This window comes from Xiphophorus couchianus, chromosome 3 (genome assembly GCF_001444195.1).
Source record: "Xiphophorus couchianus chromosome 3, X_couchianus-1.0, whole genome shotgun sequence".
NCBI classification, from domain to species: Eukaryota; Metazoa; Chordata; class Actinopteri; order Cyprinodontiformes; family Poeciliidae; genus Xiphophorus; species Xiphophorus couchianus.
This window is the reverse complement of record NC_040230.1, coordinates 6891848-6916772: the sequence shown is the minus strand read 5'-3', so window position 1 is coordinate 6916772 and position 24925 is coordinate 6891848. Positions and strand designations below refer to the sequence as shown.

At 40.6% G+C, this 24925-nt stretch overlaps 1 protein-coding gene across 7 annotated transcripts in view; it reads right to left on the bottom strand.

Moving 5' to 3' along the window:
• Positions 1-643: 643 nt before the first annotated feature.
• satb1b (SATB homeobox 1b) overlaps positions 644-24925 on the bottom strand; it is an 83041-nt gene continuing 58759 nt past the window's right edge. For 4 of the 7 annotated variants that reach the window (XM_028013049.1, XM_028013042.1, XM_028013047.1 and 1 more), the window contains 2 exons: positions 7495-7701; positions 644-3073 (listed from right to left, as the gene is read on the bottom strand). In XM_028013049.1, coding sequence (XP_027868850.1) covers positions 2453-3073; positions 7495-7701 — 828 coding nt within the window. In that variant the 3' untranslated portion in view covers positions 644-2452. The remainder of the gene's footprint in view (positions 3074-7494; positions 7702-24925) is intronic. The other 3 variants (XM_028013044.1, XM_028013045.1, XM_028013043.1) reach the window with 1 other exon arrangement.

Genomic DNA, 24925 nt, shown 5'->3' with positions numbered 1-24925 from the left:
AAAATATTTCAGGACAGATTTGTCAGTTTTTGGACTTAATTGGACAGAAATTATGTAAATTTTTTAAAACTTCTCCTTGTTGTTTGCACTTGTAGGTGTTTTTTTATGCGCAGTACTGACCCGGTATTTAGAGATGTTCTTCTCCACTGTGTCCATGTGCTTGCACAGGAAGAACAAGTACATTAAAGTAATTAGACATGCTGGTTTAGCAACTCCATTAAATATAACCTTAAATGTACTGGACGCATTCTGTAAAATGACTTCTGCTGTAAAAGAAAAGCTATTTTCTAAAGGAGACAGTCTGGTTGTCATGAAAACAGTGATAATGACTTAACGCTGGTGTTGCTGATAGTTGTTGGCACCTCTGTCAGCGAGCGAGTGAAAAATCAGGAAAAATCAACGCCGCTTTCTTTTTTCAATCTCGTTTTCACCTCTTAACATGCTTTGTGTCCCCTCAGATCATCACCTCTGACAGCTCAGACATTTTTTTGTTTGTATTTCTTCTCCCCGGAACACAAACCGCATTATGTTTTGCAGGATAAGACAGAAAGCCGGCTGCTGGAGGACAGGCTGGCACGTTTCCCTGGGTGTGAACAGGTGAGGGGGGATTCCCTCTCAGTGAGGTCAGGACACCTGCGCCGCGTTAGATGTTAACTCCCAGGTGTTCACACCTCACGCTTTTATTTATTTCAGATTTCACAGGTGCTTCAGATACACTCAGCAGTTCGGAGGAGCCCAGGTACAGTCGCTCTGAGAGGAAGAGGCACAACAGAAAATTCAGTTCTTGTACGATGAGCTCTTACACAAACTTCAAATATATTTACAATAATAAACAATCAATGATCCATACCATGTGATATTTACAGTTATTACAAACAGCAGGTGTTCCCAGCTGAGCGGGGCGTTTAAAAACAATTCACATTGTCTCGTGTTTTGATTCTGGAGAAGAAGACAAAATAAAAACCCCTCCCTCCGAGGGCGAAAGAGTCTGGTCAAGTTAATGCCAAGAAATCTGTGTAACAATACAAACACTTTTAATCGTGTAATTAACAATCAATAACCACTTCTAGTTAGAACATCTCTGCAGAGACGAACTGAGAAACACTTACAAAAACAGTCGGTTTGTAACAAAATAACCGGTGTTCTCGTTGAAATGAAGGCTTTTTAAAAAAAAGGAAACACTTTTTGTACAGGATCTTTACACAGCCGGAGCTTTCCCAATCGGATCGTTGACCATAGGAAGACGTGTCGCAGACATCGGACCTCACACAGATTGCATATGTTTTTTTCTTTTTAACTCTCTCTCTAAGCTCGCTTCAGGTTAGTCGTTCCACCTAAGCTTATTTGCATGATAGTAAAAATTGCATACAACAATAATAGTGAAGCTTGTAGCATGATTAGCTTGACGGACAGCACTTTATAGGCAACCTTTAAAGCACGCTTCTCCGTTTAAGACGTTTAAGACACTTTTTGTTTTCACTGCCCGGTGAAGTTACACTTATAAATAGGAATAAAAAGACTGGTGGAGATTATTATTTAAAAAAAAAAAAAAAAAAAAGAAAAGAGGGGGGGAAAGTGACAAAGTTTCAAAATGAAAACTGTAATAATTACATCAGAAACACTGCATGAACCGCAAATAAATAACGTCAGACAACAGAACATTTTCATCCATTCACATTTCTAACCGTGTGGCATTTCACAAATTACAGTGACGAAGGTTTTGCAAAATAATCTAACATCGGCAGTGCCGTATAGTACAAGGCATTTGTTGGCATAGTTTCTTTAAGACTGTACTTTTTTTTTTATTTTTACAGTTACAATATAATGTCTATATATATTTATATTTATAATTCTTCCCTAACAGATAATAAGTACAGATTGAGATCTTCTCAGAGATGCACCTGGGCTCTGGGTGATTGCAGTGATCCAGAATCACATTACGCTCTTTTGTAAAAGAATAACTTATCCGCCAGCAGGCTCCAGACTTGATACCTCATAATTAAGGCCTTGACAACCACTTGGTCCTTGATTTCAATTTCTTTAAAAAAACTACATACATAAACACCTATCGAACTCCTGGGAAACGTTTTTTTTGTTTGTTTCTTTTTTTGTTTCCTTTCGGAATATAATCAGTAGCTCAAAAAGAGAAGTCAGTGTAAAACGACGTACATCGAGTGCAGCCAGCAAATATCCACGTCAACATAATTACAATAACTTTTTTTTCTTTTTGTGCAGGTTATTAAAATGATGCTTCAGTCTTTACAGTGATTATTACAAGTTTTACAAAATCCAAAAAGTAGTTCTGGGTTTTTTTGGAGTCTGAAATGGGCTTTCCAGTGTGTGTGATCACATATTTCCACATAAACACGCCTCGCTGGTCCGGACGCCGTACAGACTGAGGTCACGGCTCCGCCTCACGTTCAGCGCGCTGCCATCATCACGGTCGTCGGTCCTACTTGACCTCGTGCTCAGACTCGGACTGCACCTCGGCGCCGCGGCCCAGGTGCTCCTCCATCTTGATGGAGAAGATGGTGGCGGTGGTCTGCGTGCTCTCGTCCAGCTCCTTCAGCAGCTCCCCGCTCTCCCTGAAGTCCGTCAGCTCCTCCTCGAAGGCGGGGCTGCTGCGGCTGCTGCTGCTGCTGCTGGTGTTCGCCGCCGTGCTGCCGCAGTTGTTGTTGTTAGCGGCGGTGTTGCTGTCCTTCGGTGCCTTGGCCGGGTGATTGACGTAAAAGCGTTGGTTCTGGAAGAACTTGATGATGGTGAGCTTGGGCAGATCCAGCTGGGCGGAGAGCGTGTGGATGGCCTCTTCGTCGGGGTAAAGGCCCACGTCCTGGATGAAGCTCTGCAGGATGCCCAGAGCCTCCAGGGAGATCTTCCCCCCGCCGCCGCGGGACTTGATGCCGCGGCCGCCCTCGTCCTCCGTCTCGGCCGGGGAGGCGGTGGACGGCTGTCGAGGCGGCAGTCGGGGGCCGGCGTTGTTCTGCTGCTGCAAGGGCTGCTGGGAGAGAAGAGGCTGGGAGGGGTGGAGCGACAGCGAGGGCTGGTGCTGCTGCTGAGACTGAGGCAGCTGAGCCTGGAGAGAGAAAAACCAGAGGAGAGTAGAAACTAGTTACAGTTACTTGAAAAAATATACTTTTAGGAGTATTTTTACTCCTTGTTTTTCCTTGAGTAATTTTATTATGAAGTATTTCTACTACAACTTGAGTAAAATTTCTGGGATGGAAACCAAACATGTTTTAACTAAACATTCACCAAACACACACCTGCAGTTTTTGTTAATGTTTCATAAGTATTTTATGGAAAGAAACTTTTCTTTTGCCTGATTTATTTATTTTTTTGTTATATGAATTATTGTCATTTTTGTCCCTAAAATACCAAAATTTCCACTTAACTTTATATTTTGGTCCAACTGATTAAGTCAATTTTAAATATTAGATGATTGATAATTGACCAGTTACTCTGTACTTGAGTAGACTTTCTACCAAATACCTTTTTACTCCACTAGGCCTGTAGCAATAAATTAATTAATCCCATGATAAATTAAAACAAATACAATAATTTCCAGTTACAGGGTTTATCTTTTTCTATCTTTTTCTACCAAAACCTGGATGACAAGTGTTTAGTCTGGTGTTTTGGGCTCAACTAGCCCTTCAAATGAATGACAATTTTGTTTACAGACACTTCATAATTCATCTTATTTGTTGTTTCTGTTGTTTTATTTATTTTTAGACATTTAAAATATCTTCCGGTTCCAGAGTTTAATGTTCATTAGAATTTAAAGTTTATTGATCTTTGAGAATTTGTTCTTGTATTATTATGCCATTATTACCATCATGTTACCTAAAATGGTGTCAAAACAACAATATTATTGTTTATGGCAATAACTTCAGCAAAATTTGTTATCCTGACAGGCCTTATGTATGCACTGGTTGGCTGTTGGCTTTATTGGGAGCTGATAAGCAACAACATCACCCTCAGGTACTTAAATAACTCAAGCAGCATAACAGAGAGGAAACCAGTGTTTCAATTCTGTCCTCAGCAGCTTATCAGGCTCCAGTGGCAGCCGGCAATAATCATTCTTGCGCTCAATTCACGTAGCGACGGTGCGGCTGACTCGCCGCTGTTGATGGCTTTCACTCTGGCTTCGGTTTGGAGTCCCGTCAGTACAAACACATGACACATTACTCGTAAAATGTCTCATTGTGTGGCTGGAGAGGGAGCGAGTGGGCAACTCGTGGTCCCTGTTGACCCGGCGAAATGGCTGCTGTTGTGTTTTCATTTCTGACTCAGACGCTGTCGATAGGTGTTTCATAATCAAGTTTGCAAAACAGCACTTTGCGGGGACTCGGCTCGCCAGCTGCATAAATGCACCCAGAGATGTGATTTTACTGTACCAATATACCGAGCTCCGGTAACTCTTGTTGAGCAAATGGGAGTTAATTTGGCCGACGTGTCGCGTTAGTGAAAGACCGGCGGAAAATATTTAAACCCTGTTTTTTTTATGGACAGTAAGGAGCTGCACCATTAAGTCAGAAATAATCTAATTTTATCCATCTACAAGCATTTCTGTTGCATGCAAAGTCTGCATAAAAACTCCCTCATTCCATATCTGCTGCTAAAAGAAATCCTATTACCTTATTTATATCCAGTAAATGAGAGCCTTTGTGAAACAACTGGCCGTGTATCTAAGGAACCAAAAAAACAAATCAAGCAGTCAGCTGTGGCGCGGACTTTTAATAGGAGTATTATTGTGCTTCATTAAGATGTTTCTACCGTTAACTGAGCCTTTGTGTTATTTGTTATTCATACGCCAGATGTCTCGTATAAAGCAGCTCTGTTAACTAAGTTCAGCCTAATGATATCTTTGAAAACAGCTTTCTGTGAAAAGTAGGAACTTTGAAGTGTTGCCGTGGTTCTAATTTACAAGTGTTCATTATGACTCTTAAACGTTGTTTATTTATTTTCCTGGAATATTAGCTGAAAATACATTAAATGAGAAAAATTGTGTTTTTCACTTGTTTTTGACTCTTTCAGGATCTCATAAGCAGATTGTTGTCAAGAGAGTCTAGTTCTGCGTCTCACAAGTAGTGTTTACAAATTTATTCAGGCTGCAAAAATGATTCAGATCCAAAGGCAGTTTAATAACTGATTATTCTCTCCTATCAGATGACTCATTTAGCAACTAAATTGTCCAATAAAAGACATAACTTCTATGAAACTAACCGTCTGGCTTAAATTGTAAGAAAAATAAGCACAAGAAAGAAAAGTGTGGAACAGCTATTTATAAATGTTTGGTTTAATTTCTACTATAGTTATGTTAAAAAAAGTACAGCTTGATAAAAAAAAAACATGGTCTCTACAGGGTTTTAAATTATTTCCATCTAAACTGAAGTGTTAAAAAAACAACAGATTTTGCATTTACACCCCTACTGCCTTTTGCATTTCTGAGGTAGCAGGGAAAATATGCTCATCAGACACTGAACAGTATCAGTAGCTGCGTATTAGAAATTGGAATTATTAAAATAAATTTGCTTAATGGAGACACGCCAATTTAAAAAAAACAAACATTTGCTTTCTTTAGGATGAGGTGGTTTGATGGCTAAAATTAGTTTTGCAAAATTCGTGCATTTTGCGCATCACGCAAATCACATGATTAGGGCCGTTGTAAAAGAATATTTTAGTAATCGAGTACTCTATAGACTATTTTTACGATTATCCGAGGAATCGGATCTATCGCTCTCTCTCTCTCAGCGCCATCCCTACCGTTGGCTCCAAAACCGTGACAACGTAAGTTCAACGCCACAAAAGCTCTCGTAGTCCAACCACCTCACTGCACAATTCAACACCATGCTGCCAGCACTTCACAAAAGCTCATAGGCGGAAGTAAGAGCGCTGCCCACCACAAATAATGATCCAGGCGGAACACGGTGTGCTACATAATAAAACATAAATTAAGCTTCGAGGCAGATAAATTTTTCTCGAGGAATTTTAATAATCGAGGTACTCGAATCATTTGAGGAATCGTTTCAGTCCTACACATGATCAGTAATTGGATGTTACTTCTAGCAGGAAAAGACAAAGAAGACAACAGGAAGTAGTAGGAGGATGACGGTGTTGCATGTTTCTTCACATCTTATTGCACGAACAAACTTTGTTTCAAAATTGTGTTTTTTGTTTTGACATTATTAGAATATATTCAAAGTTTTGCTCACATTTTTAATGAAAACATAACTACTGCATGTTCCACAAATCCAGAAAATTGTAAAACAGCCGAAACACTGAGATCCTTTAAACGTAGACTAATAATCAATCTGTTTAGAGTTGCTTTTAAACCATAACTAATGAAACACTAACCAACATTTTGATTTGTAAATGACGGCAGTTGGAAAAATTTAATGTTTCAGTTGTTGATTTTTGTGTTTTTATGATGTAAAGCAGTCGTCCCCTACCCCCGGGCCGCGGACCGGTACCGGTCCATGGACCAAGCGGTACCGGGCCGCGCAAGAAATAATTAAATACTTCCGTTTTATGTGTTGAGTCTGGATGATCTTTTATTTTGAAAATCCTTTAACCGGATTCTGTCGGTTACATCTTGAGCGCCAACATTGAGCCCACAAGCAGCAGAATGAGTTAGAAACAGCAGCAACAGCATCGGTGCCGGTCGTCTCGACGCGCCCACGTGATTTGGGCAAGTGTTGCTACCACTTGTGGTACTGTGTTTATTACTATCAAGAAACATCTCTACTTTTGTCTGATCTGTACAAATTACATTGCTTAACAAGTTTTGATGCTTATTTTAGTGCATCGATTTTGTTTTTAAAGGGAGAAGAGGCTTTTTGATGGCAACCTTTTTATGTTTGTTCAGTCTCTTCTACTGTCCTGAGTTTAAACACTTAAAGGGGCTATAATATGTACATAAAACCCTTTTATAGCATAATCGAGTCATTATGTTTCCTTTAGTTGTTAGAAAAATGCTGCATATATAAAAAAATTACTTAAAAGAACTTTGACACCTTGAAATTGGGTCTCCGTCTCTTTAAGAAGCTTCTATTCTTTCTAACACTTTGCATTTATCAATCATCAAAACAATCCTCCATATTATGCTGTTAACCGTTTCAGGAGCGTTGAACTGAGACTGAAAATTAGTTTATAACTCTTCCCAGATTGATGTTCAGGCTCACTAGTTGCTTCTTTAAAGTCATTGCTCATTTCTTTCCATCTTGGTGTTGTGTTGACATGCACCTGACTGTGTGGAGGTGAAAACTTCAGCTTTTAAACAGGCGGTCACTCCATGTTATATTCTATTATTGTGTGAAATCTGTTGCGTATTTAAAGAGATTCCACACAATAAGTTAAACTGGGACAATTTTTTAACCTAATAAAAAAGATAAATCGTATCACATGACATTGTAGGATACAAAAAGTGTATCTTCTGATAAGCTGACACTATAAGCCTGGTTTTCCTCAGTTTGTTTGATTGAACGTCTTGCTCACCTGAAGCTGGTCGGTGGAAACGTGGATCAGGTGTGGCGGCCTCTCGTTGTGGTGCTGCTGCCCGGCGCTGCTCTCCTGCTCGTAGATGGCGTCGCGTTCGGCCTGCGAGAGGCTCAGGAACCGACGGATCATGGACAGGTTCTCCCAGAGCGTCCGGTTCTCTGGAGACGGATCCTCTTTCCAGCGCAGCAGCTCACAAAGCCAACCCTTGAAGAAATGAATGAGAGGAAAGTTCAGCAAGTTACAGACTCCCAAACACAGGAGAATCGAGCAAAGTGAAGATTTATTTTAAATAAGAAGGTCTAGTTTACAGTGCAAACATATTAACACACTTGAAGTAAGACAAACCTAACTTACAAGTAACTTTTCAGCACAATATAAGAGCTTGTTTTACGTGAATAAGTCCTTAATATTGATGAAAAAGTTCTAGTTCCACTGGCAGATTATTTCACTGTAACATGGGAAAAATGTTTTGTTACAAGTGAAAACTTGTGAAATAGCTGCAAACAGATGCACAATTATACAACCGTACACTTTGTACAACAAACAAGAAAGCAACAAGTGGTTTCTGGATGGTAGGTCAACAACAAAACACTTGTCTTTTCTAGCAGCCATTGCACCGCGCATACAGCGGTAAAACCAACTGAATTATTGACTTTAAAACTTTTATATCTTGCTGAAAAGTTACTTATAAGTTAGTTTTGTCTTATTTCAGTTGTACCAAGATATTTGCACTAAACGTAGACCAATAATACTTGGAAAGAATAATTGTATTTGCTGTGCAGACTAAAAAAACTTGTTGTTATACAAGTTGAAAAACCAACATTTACGATTAATTTATTAAGAAAAACAAGTCAGAATAGGTATTTAACAGAAATGTTTTCCAGCACTAACCCCCCCCCCCCAAAAAAACACCCAAACACACACAAACTGAAGCTGCGGTGTGTCTGCTCCTCCTCTGCAGCTGAAGATGAAGACGAGAGTGACTGGAGGTCAAGTGGCACAGCAGCAAGGAACAATTTAATGTGACAAGAAGCACACACTCTCACACTGAGCTGCACCCTCAGGAGGAAACAAGCGACTCACGTGTTTGAGACGCTCCAGCAGAGGGCCACGAAACACAGAGCTCAAAGACGGCGATCACAGAGAAAACCGATTTAACTGATCAAACAAAAAACCATGGATTGGTTGATTTATGACTCTAGATGTTTCTTTAAAGCTTAAAGTAAATAAGAGGTTCAGTTATGCTACGAGTAAATGGTTCTGCATGTAAGGAAAAGAATTAAATGACTTTAAAGTAAAGAATTATAAAAGCACCTAACGAAATAACCCCGAAAAATGAGTTTACTCTTAGATTAGAAGGAAAGGGGCAGGAAAGCACATAATCCAGAAACAAAACTCCATTTTTTTTGCAGACCAGCTTCTTTTTGCTAAAAGGTCGGGTGATTCATTTCAATTAAATACGTCTAAATACATGGATTCAGTCGGAGAAGTTTGAACTAAAATAGTTGCTGAGATAACTAAAACAAATTTGGTCAAAATTGATATCTTAAGCAGAGTTGTAATTACTTTTACATAAAAGTATCAGATGTGACGTAAAACTTAACAAGTTTCAGAAAACTTTTGAGCCAATGCTGAATAAAAACAAAAACGTGAGGCCTGTTCAGGTTAAAAAAAGGAATATCGTCCAACACCCTGTGAGTAAATAAAATGAAAAGATATTTACCAGCAATAATACACACACACCAAACACACCAGCCCTATTTCAGCAGGATACACAAAGAAACTCAGCATACAGAAATGAGTGAGATTTATTTTAATTGCCCAAAGCTGCACAGGATCGGGTTGGAGTGACCCACTGCTGTCATGAATCTGAGTTGGAAAGTAGGTGTGAAGTAGGGACAGCATTAAAACTAACATTATAGCTGGAAATCGCTGATTTCATGATGCTGGTTTCACTTCCATCAACACACATCGTCACAGGATGTGCTGCGGCTGCTGGAGACTTTAAGGTGGTTTAAAGAAAAACTAGAGCTGGTGATTGTTTCAATCAAACTGACTGGTTTCACTCTACATTTTCTAGAAAAAATGAACCAGGATAAAACAAAAACAAGTAAAAGTTGATTTCTGCTGCTACTCTGAGCTGCGTCATTGAGCTTATATGTGGGGAAGAATATTTTTGAATCTGTCAGAATTTGGCACAAAAATGAGGTTTTCCAAATGTTCCTGTACATCATTTATTTAACAATAATTGAAGAAATTAACTTACTCTTATCACTAAGAGTTAAATGTTAGTCAGGACTTGACGCTTAAGTAAAGTGTCAAGTCCTCTTGACTTAAATATTAACATTAGCTGGGGATTTTTCTGACAATCATAGAAACAATATTCATAATGATAATTATAATTGTTAACAATCAATGTTATTGTTGTTCTTTAAATATTGATTTGACCTTTATGAATGCAAATCCAGATCTATGTGCACCCGACACACTGCAACGAATAAAAACGTTCATGTCTGAGCAAAGATGGAGTCGGCAATATCTGTAAACCTTTAAGCTCTTCTTCTATTTTCAGGTACTGATGCATGTAGAAGCATATTTGAGAAACTTTACTCAGTTAAAAATTGGTTTGTGAATAAATGTGAGAAGTGAAAGAAGTGAAGATGCAGATTCGCAGCGGTAGAGACAGAAGGACTCTTCAGAGGCTCGGTGACGTGGTCGGACATGATGACCTCAACTAGAACAGCATGAGTGTGTGAGTAAGAGCGAAATGGAAACACCGGACCTCTGCCCAAGCTGCGGGAGAGGTGTAAAAGAACGAGGGCGGAAGACAGCGGAGGGCGGGCGCGCCTCCGGGTGTGTGAGAGCGTGTTTGTGGGCTTCTCTCTCGGCCCGGCGGTGTGTCCTGGCAGCGCGACAGAGCGGCGCTGTAATCTCCCGGCCAGTGCGCGGCAGCACCTTTCATTTCCGCGGGATTACACCGGGGCTGCTGGTCCGCGCACAAACACGGCGAGACACACGGAGACACGCACGGAGGGCAGAGACACGCACGGAGGGCAGAGCCACGCCGCCACACTGCATGCAGGAGATAACTCAGCAGTTTGGTCGTCCCCCGTTCCAACTCCTCCCATAAGCCACATCAAACCCAGGAGGGCTTCTGGAGGAAGGCGAGACCAGGAGAGACATAAAGAGCAGAGGAGGATGGAAGAGAGAGAGAAAGGGAGAGATGGGTGGTGGGGAGGAGGAGGAGGACGGGAGCAGAGGGGGCCATAAAGCCTGCGTGCCCACCTTGTTCCTTTGCCACGTTTATTGTTGCGTTTTTAATTTGCATGCAGAGGGATTTGGACGGCGCTCCGGTTGGGCTGTCTGTGGTTTCAGCTGATTCGGTATTGAAGAACACACACACACACACGCACACACACACACACACACCCACATCCCCACACACACACCACCACACAGCATCTTGTCAAAGCCAGAGAAACAGTACCCAAGCCCAACGATGGAGTAATCCAACTCAAACACTCCCCAAACCAGCAGGATTAAACCCAAAGCAGCAGAGCCAATCAAACAAAGGCGCGACGTGAACTCCATTTCAATGCCAGGAAGTCCATTTGATTAAATAAACTACCGAGAGTTTATTAGTTCACAAGTATGAATTTTTTTTGTTTGTTTTCTTTTTGTATGTGTGTTTGGCTCTTTTCTCTCACTTCTCTGCCAGTTCTGGGGCGGCGTTGAGCTTTTAAAGAAAAAAAAAATCATGTACCACAAAAAGAGAATTTACCAAACATTTCTTTTTATGCTAAATGGATGCCAAGCAGCGGTTAACTCTGCTCCCAGCCAGCACTGAGGACAGTGGACAGTCAGCATTTTCCATGGCAGTTTCAAGAGCTTTGTTTGTGTTTGTCTAATTGCATTGCTTCCACAGGCCAGGCAGAGGCAGCGAGACGGGAACAAAGATGCACATGGAGAGCCAGAAGAGTTAGCACGTCCTCCGCTTGTCTGTAAACTAAACAAGCAACTGGAGGAGTTCCTTTAAAATACGCAATACAGTTAAATTAATAAGGAATAAACTAAAATACTGTTGTGCTCAGAAGTTTCCATGGACTCAAGTTTTTTTTTTATCAAACTGTTGCTGAAGTTTGTTGAATGTTTTTTTGACAGCTTCTGGTTGATGATGATGATGATGATGATGATCGAATTTGGTAGTTTCTCCTTTTGAAATAGAAAAAGTCTAAAGAACTCCCTAAAATCTGAAAAGTTTGTTTCCACAAGATGAAAAAGTCTTTTGGAGTCATTCTTAAAAAACTCTGCATCTAAAGATTATTTTGGTTATCAATTAATCTCTCCATTATTCTGACGACTAATCATTTAATCAGATAAGAAAAAAAATGGCATATTTTGCCTTTTTTGTACAATGAAAGATGCAAATAAACACGAAATAATTAAATTCCTTTAAACAATAAAATGAACATTTGATTAAGCTTATTTAGTGAACACTTGATGATGTGCAGCAAAAGATGCATCTGCATTGGAAAAACTACTTCTAACATGTGAAAAGCTCAGCCTTTTCTGCTTGACTTAACATTAATGCAATGTGGAGCGATTTTGTTGATTATGTTTTGGATTAACAGATTAATAACTGGACAGCAAAAGGGGCGTAAATAAAAGATATTTTTACAGAATTTGAACCAGATGAAGCTAAAACTAAGCCACTTTAGGAGTTCTGGGTGGAACATTTTTTAAAAAAGGGTTTGTTTTTTTATATGTTAAATGCAAACTGTTTAAATTCTTTGTACGGTTTTGGCTTCATTACTGAAATTGTCGTTTTTTGAGTCAATATACTCCATGATTAATCCATTACTAAATTGATTTGTCTTTTTAGCCTTAGCCAACACCTTTCCAAGGTCAGAAAAAAAAGTCACCCAAACTGCCTCCTTCATATGAAAGAAAACTGGTCAGGAGCAAATCATGACTCAAGTCTGCATGAACTGGAACCCATCAAAGACGGTCCTGACCAAGAAAGAAGGCCCTGTTTGCATAAATTGGGTGGAATAATAAAAAAAAGAAAATCTTCAAATTCTTCAACTTTACCTCAAGTCGACAGCTAGACGGTTAAAACCTGGATACAAACGGGGCAGGATGTTCCCAAAGACGCAATGAAATTGGATTTAAAGAGGAAAAAGCAGCAGACCCACGCTGAGAATTATCCAAAGCCTCATTATCAAACTTAATGAAAATATGTGGATAATGCCTAAAGACCCAACAAATTCCAGGAAATCAACTAATTAAATTAACTCTACAAATTCTGGCGAAAAGAGAGAGGACAAGCATCCAGCCAGAATTATTCATCTGCATATCAGCGCTATCCACAACAGAAGAGCACCAAGATGTTCCTTATTGATATCATTGTTTGAGTTTTATCGTTTTTAATCAGCCCATCATAAAAAACGCCGGGGTCATGCTCATGGTAAGTGTATGGAAACCATTTGAATATATGTATATTTTAATAAACTTCAAAGCATCAACATGATTCTATGTTTGACATTCCTGCACTCTTGTGATATTACCGCCCTGTTGCAAATCTGTTTTCCCCCTTATTGTTTAATGTAATTTGCCGAGCCTCTCCACTGCAGCTGACAAGCACCGACTGCTCTTGATTGGATCACAGAACTTGCTGCCCCTGCCGCTAAAGTGTCGCAATATGTTCCAGAAAACAAAAATCTAGGGCTCTTCAATGCAGTGTACTCTGGGTTTTGTTGTAGATCATTAAGGGCTCTCTATAAATAAATAGAACAAGTAGTTCAGAACAGGCTCGGTTGTCGACTAACAGGGACATTTATGCATCACTCAGATTTTCCCATGTTACAGTTTAACCATTCTGGTTGAAAGAACAGCACAGAGACAGGAACTAGAAGACTTAGGGAACTTGCAGTGACTGATGAGAAGAAATACTTTCACTTACGGATGACCTGCATTCGTATGAGAAACAGAAGTAAGATGGTTACTTTTAGTAAGCAGGCTGTGAAGCCTCAAACCTCACATGAAGCCACGTTATAATAAACCACATACTAGTGTGGCTGAATTCAGAGAACAATGTCTGAGAGGAAACAAAAACCAAGAACTAAACTATTAGTGAGGTCAAGATGTCAAAGGTTTCTAACATCCAGTTTTTGTTTAATATGTATTAGGTTCATTTCAGCCACAGTTTGCAGATGTTTGTGTAAAATGCGACGCGGTATTGTACTGGGATCAGTTGGAGGTGTTCGTCTTAGAGCTCCAGGAATGTGCTGCGTTATCAGATGTTTAGTGAATTACTCTGTAGGTGAGCACAGCTACGCCACACCCAGCCGGGCATTCACACGGAGGAAAGGGCGTGGCCGGCAAACCTCCCATCAAACTCTGATGACCTCGTCACTGGGAGCGCAGCTACTGGCAGGTGGCTCCACTTCTTCTGAGCAAGTCATGTAATCAAGTCAAAATTTAAAAGTGGCCTGTATTTGAAACTAATTTGGTGCTCATGCAAACCTCTGATAAGTACGGCAATGATTTGATTGACGAGAAGTTGGCGTGTTACGTAAAGAGCAATGCGTCGGGTTTATTGGGGGCTGTATTTTAGGTCTGGATAAGGTTGAGAGGTGACTCAAGAAATCACCTTGCCACAACATGACCAGACATTGGAGCCATTGAGTACATGTTACCTTAAAACTACGCCTCGTCCTCTTGGCCTTGCCCATGCCAGAGAAATGAAATATGCAAACCCACAATACAACTCCTACCAAACTCTGCTAAGCAATGCCAACACCATCCAAAGCATCAGTTAAACATCCTTTGAGTATCCAGATCTTCAATTATCGTTTAGACTGTTGGTTGCTATGGTAACGACACGTAAACACCTTTGAGACCGTCACGATTGCCCCAATACTGCCTTGAGGTGCCTGTTGTAGGTGTGTCAGCTCCTTAGTTATTTACTTATTTATACTCATCACTGATCTATACTTAGACCAAATTATGTTGGTCATGTCGGACTTCTTACTGCTCAACACTTTCAAAGGGTAATTAAAAATATCAATAGCACTTAAGTCCAGTCTAAATCTTCTAGGAAAATTTGAGATCTTACTTCAAAGATAAAGAAACAATATTTAAACCAATGTCATGCTCCAATTCCTCAAGTTTCAAAAAGTAGGCCTGTAGTATTGATAGGTTTGTTTAGGTCTTAGTCATACAGGTGGTGGTGGTGACGTTGAAGACAAAGAAAAAATTGGTGTTATTGTTTTATGAGGCCTTTCAGACAGTATTTGTGCCAGTTTTGTGTCCAAATCATTGATTATCCATTTGTGGACAACAAGAGCTACATTTTCTGCCAAAGTTTTGCTTCCTTTTGTCATAGTTTACCTTGTGACCTTTGAGGTCTATTGCAATTCAATCATTAATTACTTTTAAGACCTCTTGAGAAAAATGTGATACTCTGAACCATGACGATGCACTATCATGATCCAGTACTCTTCCTTTTTCTCCCATACCAGATGGATAAGCCGGTAACCAACATTCTCCAAGACAGTTTTCTTATTTAAAAAACACCAATTGGGTTTTCCTGGCCAATCCCAGGTATAGGTTTTCTTGGATGTCTTACTTATTGATTCTGTTTCGAATAATTCTGCTTCTGTTTTGTTTTTTTAAGCACTCTTACATACACAGAGAGGAAAGTTCTGAATATTATTAGCTAATAGAAGATTTTAATTCAATTGAAAACTAAAGCATTAGAAAACTGTACAGCTATTTGTATTAAAGTACATGTCTCTAAACAAGGTACATGCTTTTATAGACCACGAATTAAGGGATTTAATAGTTTTGATGATTTTAATGAGTAGTGAAAAATACCCCACATTTTTAGTACTTGACTTACCTCACAGATTCGATTAGATAAAGGGAAAATCTCTTTACTTTTTGAAAAACTGACTGATTTTAAATTATTCAAATGCACTAACCAAGCAGTGTGATGTAAACTTAGAAGCTGCAAGATTTGAAGATCCAATGAACTAGAGAAGAAAATCTTTTAGTCCAAGTAGAGATAGCAACCGTCGTGTTCGGGTGAAAACCTTTTTCTAGGTACACAATAGCTGAATTCATCCGCAAGATTTCCCCCAACGATGCAATGAAGTGCATCGTGTAAGTGAGTGCAGGAGTCACAAGCTGCCAATGAGAGCTCTGTCAGAAAAACCCACCCACTGAGCCATTCACCACAAAACCTCTGCTGCAAAAATCCCTAACATAAAAAAAACCCTCTAAAAAAAGCAGGCTTTGCTGTCAAAAAACAGGGACGCTACAGAGAAGGACAGACAGAGTGGTCTGTCACACTGCCTGCACCAACACCTTCCCCTTAATCTCATTTGCTCCTTATCAGCCCCATCAAGCTGACCTCGGCCACCGTGAAAATAAATAAAATAAGCCAACAGATGTCCATCAATTTGCCATTGGAGGCTTATCCCCCTCCCTGTCATCGTATTGCTGCGCGACAACAACTGAGGCCTCATTTTTAGCCTCGGTAAGGGCAGTAAGGGCTGAATTTGGAAGCAAAAAAGGCCAAGATGATGCATCAGAAATTAAAACAGAGGCGAAAAAGAAGAGAAGTAATGATTGTGGCCATTGTTGTCACTGGCTGGTTGGAGGAGAGGATGGTTACCGGGGCAGCCAGACAAATCTCTCCTGTGTCTCAAGCTGGGGGTGAGTTAAAGTAGGGGGGGAAGACAATGCATTACTGTCTTTATTCCTCCTCCTTGAACTTGGCAAAAGTCCAGCGCTGGCAGACAACACAGTGCAGATAAATGCAGTCGATAACACGGTGTGTTCAAACCTGTTTGTCCTCTCTGAGCGTGCCAAACCAGTAACTGCACATGCACATTCGACCTACAAAGCTGGGGTGTGCTGTGCTGTAAATGCATTACGCCACGGTGCACGCCCATCTGCTGACGACAGCAGACTACTGAGATATTCCTGATGCTCAGGCATATGTGAATCTAACGCAACAATAAGCAGTAACCGGGAGCTCGTCTCAAGACCAGAGCAAGGCTTTCTGTGCAAACAGAAAGCGATGGTTTGAAACGTGTTCAGTTTACTGTAGGGCAGGAAGGGAAAGAAAAATAGGAGAACTAGTGTTTTTACTGTGCTGTGTAAGAAAAAGGAAAGTCACTTCAAGTATAGGTGAATAATCAATGAATATTCAACATATGGAAAGAGCAAAAGAAGTCTCAAAGTGTTAAAAATAAAAATGGGTTTTAGGACATTTTAAAAGTGGCACTTCTAATGTGCAACGACAAATTGTTGCATCATTTCTAGTGGTTCATTCACATTAAGCAGATTTACACCTGACAACATATTTTTAACTAGTTTAGAGTGACAATTGCAATGGGTTTGTTGCCCAAACATGGAAACGAAGATGTATGTCAAATATGGATAACAAATGAAGTCCTGATTAGTTTCTGGTTTGGTTATATTCAGGTCTGAATTGATTTACTGTTTGAACCCCAAACAATATTTGGGGTTCAATGCTCAGTTTAGTTTTTTTTCTGTGGATTTGAATATTTTCCTTGTGGAAATGTTTTTTTTCTTCTAGGTACTCTGGTTTCCTCCCTTAATCTAACAGCATGAATGCGAGAATAATGGGAGATTTTAATCTGTGTGTTTGGCTGTCTGGTTTTGCTTTATTACTACAAGATAGTGAGTAAAAGACAAAAATAGGATTGAAAAATTATATAATAATAATTAGAATTATTAATACCAATAATTGATTACATAAAATACTCAAATAATAAAGCTAATAATGCTTGCAGCATTTACGAATTTTTTAAAAGCTGCAACTCATTTAAATGAACATTGTTTTTGCTAAAGTGACAAACCTGTTAACAATACTGGCCCCTCTTTTAACCTGCTACTTAAGCTTCAACAGATGCCACTAGTTTATTTTTTTTATTTTTTGAAGAGGCTTTTGTGACTGCGAGGAAGTCTTAGCTAAAGGTCACCGCAGGAGCTGCAACTTTTGCTCAGAGGAAGAGATACTGAATATGTTTCGTTGTCATGGAGGCAAAGAAAAAAAAGTTGAAATGGAGGTACTTGGAAAAAATATGCCATTTTCTAAAGCAGACTGAGTGATCAAAGAGTTTTATTATTCTCTGCAGCATAATTTCTCATAACCACCATCTGATTACAGTTCTGTTCAGCAAACTTGAAAACAAACTAATAAAGCTGACAAATGGTAATCTTGTGAAATGATGGCTAGGCCTCCAGGAGGGATGTATTTACAGCCATCCGACTCACTTCAAATTTTCCCCTTTAAAAATATTTCCCATCATAAAATGACCTAAACATAACTCTGATGTCTGTTTTCAGTGCCGGCGTTCCAGATTGTGCCACCATCCTTTTCTGTTCTTTCTGTGAGCGTCGGTCTGAATTCTTCATGCCAAACACTAAATCTCTGTTGGAGCTGCGACACGGAGAGGTCTTAGCCAGACAGTGAGCGTTTTCTGAAAGAGGTCGCAACCTCTGAGCATACAATAAGGCGACTTGTCAGCGTTAACAGATTGACGGCTAACGCGACGCGCATTGTGCGGAGGGGAGCGAGACGTGACCGCGCAGGAAACCGGGCCCCCTCTGTGTCAGAGCTAGCACCAGAAACAATGTAGACCGGCTCTGTGTGGCCGTTTACGTCATGGCTGCCGACTCAGTTTGGCGTTTAGGGAATTTTCGAGCAGGCAAATAGAGGCAGATGGAGCAAAGAAAGAATAACCAAAGGCAAATGACCATTCCATCTAAAACGGAGCGCATTAAACATCTGTGTGGTTTGCTAACAGATTTATTTATTTATTTCTTCCTCCACAGCTGCACATCATGCTGTAACAACCAAAATGTGGGAGTTCCCCAGAGTGTATTTGTGTTACAGGACTAATTTCTGCTAACCACTAAACACTAGTGGTTAGCAGAAAAAATACATCCACTGGAGGATTTTTTTCCAAAGTTCAAATATGGGAAGGAACATTTTTAGTAAGTTGCACCTTTAATGTCAGTCAGTATAAAATCCGTGAAGGTTTTTCTGTCCCAACACAGCACTCCAGATGGTTCATGTACACAAAATGGCTGAAAAATGAGTCACCAATGGAGCTTCAGCACACGTGCCTCTTTGTTTCAGATACTAATATTGTTGAAATTGCACCATAATCCAGTTTAGCCTGGTGGTGGGTTGATATTTGGGTACGAGCACTGCCTGCGCAGCCAGTGTTTGAGTGTTCAAACACGGCTCTCCCACCGCAAATTTACCTCTTGTTTATCATCTCTTCTATTCAATACTGATGAGGCAGATGGAGGCTGAACGCGCACGCACGAGATAACAAACAAGGCGAGGATGAACAGCAGACAAACAGAAACCACAGCTCCCATCCCAAACACACAGACACACGCGCGCGCACCATCACGTAGAGCACCTACGTAGAGTCTGATTCCATCAATTATAAGAGCTTGATTGAGATTTAATTCAAAGCTGGGGTTTAATTGCTAATATCAAAGGATAATTAAGCTGATAAATCATGACTGATCTTATTGAATTAGAGATTGAAATAGCAGAGAACTTGCAAATTGTCTCTGTTAGTTGAATAAGTCATTTAATTGGTCTACAAGTTTGCCTCTGATACTAATCGAACTAAATATTCACCCTAAAAAATAAAGAATTAAAATAAGTTTGTCAGTTCGATACAATTACTAACCATCATTAAAGTAATTTACCTTGAGTTTAGGATTTGTTTTTTTCACTCTGCTTCAATAATATTCAGATTTTGCAGAATATTTCACACTCCATAAACCTGTTTTCATTTTACAAACTACAAACATCAATGTGTTTATTAGGATTCTTTTGCTACAAAATTGTAATTTGGAAAGAAAAACATATTAGTCAATGGAGTCCACCTGTGTGTATTTTAATCTCAGTTCTGTGAATGAAAACCAAGGAACAGAACAGAAATGTCTGAGATAAAGATGTGGAGAAGTTTAAAGCAGGATTAGTTTCTAAAACAACATGCTAAGCTTTGGACGTCTCACAGAAATCTGATTCATCCATAAACATAAAATACAAAGAAACAAACGCTCAGGGTAACTCTGGAGGAGCTGCAGAGATCAACAGCTCAGGAGGGAGAATCTTTTCACTCCACAAATCAGGCTTTTTATGGAGAGACAAGAAATATAATGTTGAAAGAAATGAATGCAAGATACAATGAGTGGCAGAAAATGAACCCTGGTAATGAAATCTCCATGGTATAACATGGTGGTGGAAGCATCATGCTGCGCTCAGCAGAAACAGGGGAAAGATTGAGAAAAAAAATACTGAAAAAACACAAAACTGTTGGAGGCTGCAAATGTTTTACACTGCAAAAAACACAAAATAATAAGAATTATTTTTTGACCAGTTTCCAGTGCAGATATCTTAGTACATTTGTAATCAAACAAAACTAACTTAAGTAACTTTTCAGCAAGATATAGGAGATTGTTTTAACTCAATAATTCCTTTATATTGATAAAAAAAGTACTTCTTATACTGGCAAATAATTTCACTTATAACAATATTGTTATAATTTCTTGATGGAAAGTTACTCATAAGTTAGTTTTGCCTTATTTCAAGAGAACTAAGATATTTGAACTGGAAACTAGATTAGAAAGGCTTTGTGTTTTTGCAGTGTAGAGAGAATCCTAGTGAGTGTTGGATTATGATGTAAAATCCCGACACAATACAGGTAAAGTAGAGATGAGTACAAGGCAGAAACAGTGATGTGGAGATCATGAAATACATCAGGAGGAAAAATAATGTGAGTGAAACCAAGTGCACATAAGCAGGATGAGGACTTGGATAGATCCTAATATCTCCCCATGCGATTTCACTCCACTCTATCACACACACCCCTACACACGCACACACACCCCACCCCCACACACACTCTCTCTCTCTCTCAGACTGCATCTGCCGGAGCTGGTGGCTGTAGTTAAATTGAAATATTTCCCGGCGTGTGTCAGAAGCATGCAGAATGGTAATTATGACAGATCTGATTAGGCGGGCCGAGTCGGGCGGCTCCGGGCTGCAGGTGCGACCTTGTGCATTCCTGCGTGTGTAAATAAAATTAATTACAGGCGTAGGGGGCGCGCGGCGCGTGACATCGGCGCGCACAGGGGGGACTCCCACGGGGGGCACCCTAATGGAATATTTTCCCCGAGTCTAATAATACAGTTGGTATTGACTTGAGGTAATTAGGGGGATCATTAAAGCGCTTTTCCCGGCGTATTTGCCTGCCTGATCAGATTAGTGAGAATGGGCCTCAGAACAAGCCCTGTGTGGTCTGTCAGGAGAAAGAAGTGGAGACAGTGGGAGTGGGTTAGATAGCTCGCATTTGCAGGGAAGACGAAACGAGGAAAACGCCACACCTGGCACAGGAGCGGGAGCAGATTCGGTCAGAGCCAGAGACGGCTCGAGGAATTCGTCCTGAACTAAAGCGGCTAAAAGCTGGAGAACGTTCATTAAAGACGTAAAAGGTGATGACGAAGCGTCCCGACAGATTCCCTGCTTAGACTGGAGGGTAGGAGGTAAGCGAGGAACCGTGAGGGAGCTGTAGCGGTTGGGAGACAGATGGGGTGAGAGGTGGCATGTAAGGCGTAAGTGAGAGAGATGGAAAGAGAGATGCAAAGTGCTCTGAGCATGCTCAGTGCGGCCCAGTGCTAAACAGTCAGATAAAGGCTGCTGGGAATTCCTCTGTCCATTAAACAATAAGAGAAAGACTCATTTCAGGGGGGCGACTCACCGTTTGTGAGATAACTCATGAGCTAAATTAATTATTCAGACAGCTGGGTCTCCAGATCAAGAAATTTGTGTCCTTAATAATAGAGGCGATCTGGCCCTGCCTGTTTCCCATGGCAACCTAATAACCAAGCAGGCACGGGAGATAAATAAATAAATCAATTAATAAACAGTCACGGGCCTTTTCGCCGGCTCTGATCTGCCTAATTTGAGAGACGTGCGATGTGCGGAGGAGCCACACAGGCGGGGAAGCTAAGCGCATCTTTACAGGCAACTTTAAAGTTTGTTTGGTGTCGTTTTACACAGAAATCTTCAAACAAGACTAAAATTTATAGTAGGGCTGCACAAAATTTGAACAAAATGCATCTGAGATGTTATTGTTCAATATGGCAATGAAGATATTTATTGTAATCGACCCACATTTCTCCAGCAGTTTTTCTTTTCCATTTCTCCCTAAACGTTTGCATCCTGGTCACTAGATTGGCAGGGAAAATCCTTGCAACTGGACAAATATACTATACTAACATTTAGAGATGTGATAAAATTAAAACTATAAGTATAAACACATCTTCTTAAGATGTTCCGGATAAGAACTCATGAAAAATTAAGATTTTTCTCCAAAAACGAATGTAAAAGATGGCCGACAGATGCACAATACACCGGCACTAACATCGGAATCAGACATTTTTTAACATATCGGTATCGGTCTGGTAAATAAAACAACAACCAAATATTGGTTGTTCATAGCAGTCTATGAACAACCATAGCAATATTTGCTATGGTTGTTCATAGCATAGCAACCGGACTTGTTGTCTGTCCGGTTGCTATGCGGACCGGACAGACAACAAGACATCTTGTTGTCTGTTTCTGAACATGTTTAATGTTATTCAAAACTGTTGAAACAAGAAATATATATAATATCACTGATATCCAAATTTTGACAATATTTGATATCAGATTAATATCGGATTTCGATTTTGACCCAAATTTTATATCAGTGAATCTCTACTCCACATACATCAGAGAAGACTTGGGTTGCAAGGTAAATCACAAACGTTTCCTCGCAACATCCTTGTGTAGAATATTTATTTTCTAAAGAACTGCCTGTGTTGCCTTAGATAATTATATAAACACCATGCTACTCACTAACCGGGGTCTGTAATCGTGAAAAAAACAAACACAAACAGACATTAACTGCAGACTTAAGCATTTCTTTATTTATTGCGAACCATCGCAAACAATAGCGCATGTTTTTCGGATTTTGTGCAGCTCTAAAGCCGATGGTGGTAGCAAGAAAAACCAGACAAACCTGCTTCACGCACACAACTTCTGCACAATTGAAACATTATGGCAGATTTCCTAGACCACTGATTGTACGGGATGCCAGCGGCGCTAAAATTTTTGTTGTGCAACAAAATGCCCTTGAATGTAGAGCACCTCAGGAAGTCTTCCCTTAAGTCATCAAGAAAGTGGCTTCACCTTCAAGAAAAACTGACAAGCTCTTCTCAAACCCCAGCTCTGCATCTTGAAAGCATGGTCACTGTCTTCATCATTTACTTTTTCATTAATATTTGGATAAATTACTATATTAAGCTGTAAATCACTGTGACATGCCGTGAGTGTTTAGGGTTAAGGCTGATGAATTGTTTTAATCTCATTCATCTTCAATAAAGTTTTCAGCTTCCTCTTTAAATGAAATAAATGTAAATTCAGACTTTCTACTTCCCCGTATATTTTGATTTTGGATTGATGATTGCATTTCAGTGCATTTTTCCGGCTCCAGTCATGATTTAAAGTGGCTTCTCAGTAACAGACTAACATCTGAGCAGCCACAGTCTAGAAACAGACACTGAGAAAGGTCAGCCATCTGCCTCGCTTGTTAAGCCGCCACTAGATGCAGCGGAGTGATGCATGCACTGTGTGCATGTGTGTGTCCATGCATGGGTTGTGCTGTGGTAAAAAAAAAAATTAAAATAAGGAAAACCGTTTAGGGAAAAATTCCAAAACGACAACGACAACGCCGCAGACTCTTCCCGTAACTTCTGACAAGCTTTCACAGTTTTTCCGTCCAGTTCCCTTCCTCCTCTTATCAGTGTCACCACCTGCCCCCCCTCACCGCCCGCCACCTACCCACCTCCGCATCTCAAGACCAACATGGCACTCACTCACCCCCTCTGCCATCACCCAAACCCCCCTCCGTCGTCCACGACTCCAGGGAGCGCCGTGCCAGGCGGGTGCAGGGTGACAGATGGCACACACCAACCTCCCTCCCCTCCTCGCACTCTTCTCTCTCTCTCTCTCCCACCACCGCGCCCCCCCACTGCATCAGCCCCCCTGCTCGGCCTACCTCTCTCCTCCGGTGGCGCAGCGGCGGACCAGATCAGTGCCATTCTGTCTCATTAGAGCCTGGCTAATTAGCGTAGCCTCTTCCAGGGGAGAGTGAGTGAGTGAGGGAGAGAGACGGCGAGAGGATGATGATGATGGGAAAAGGAGGGCGTTGGTGGCGTTGACGACGATCTGCGCTCTTCTGGTCATTGAGTCATCGGAGGGCTTTGAGCCCCGCGGTGCGCCGGGCTCCCAGGGTGCTTGTTTCGCGACAGCGGGGGTTCTGATTCCACCCACCGCATGATTCCTCTCAGGAAGTGTCGGGAATGTTTTGACACGAAAGTCAAGTCAAAGGAATGCCACCCCCTCTCCTACTGCCCACCCCCATCCGCTCCACACCAACCTGCAGCTAACCTCCCATCGCTTAGCTAAACATTAGCTGCCAGGCTAACCCGTCCCCTGTTAGCATACTGAAAAACTCTTTCAGCTTTCCTGCATCAGGTAATAATTTGAATTGATGAATGTATTTCAGACATTTCACCAAGAAAATAAACAAAAACAGTTCAGAGATCAAATTATAGCTAGCATCCTTACAAACTTACTATGCTTCCCTGAACAGGTTAAAATCCTTTAAATCCAAATAAGTCGCTGCTGGCCACACCCACCAACTCAATGTTTACACTAGCCTGTGAAAATGGCTGAAAACAGATGCTCAAATATGCAACTGCACATCTTTGAAAAGCAGAAGTAGGGCCTCCTGCACAACCAACAAGAATGCATTAAATGGTTTCTGGATAGTAAGTTGACCATAAAACACTTGTCTTTTCCAACAGCCATTGAACAACGACTAAACTTGCTATAGCTTAGCTGGCGTTGCTAGGTAATGGTCAGAGCTTCGCTGGGGTTGCTAGGAAACAGGCACGGCATTTCTAGGCGATGTTACATTCCGAAGGTTTTTGAAACGGCTCATTTTCCAGACACCAAAAACCATTAGCTTATTACCAAAAAATGACTGGGTGTTCTTTTAAGCGCTTGGGTTGTTTTTAAAAGCAGGAGAAACCAAAATGGAAGTACAAATACATGGAAAACATGAATTTTGCATAACAACGTCCTTTTTTAAATGAAATGTGCCGTTGTGGGATTTCTGTTTGTGCCATCACTGGATCATTTTCTCCAATTCAGACGATTCACAGAGCTCAACGAAAATGGATTAATACAGATTCTGATTTCCTATCAACGAGACGTCTCTCCTCGTTTTCCCAGATTGACTGGGTGCGAGTC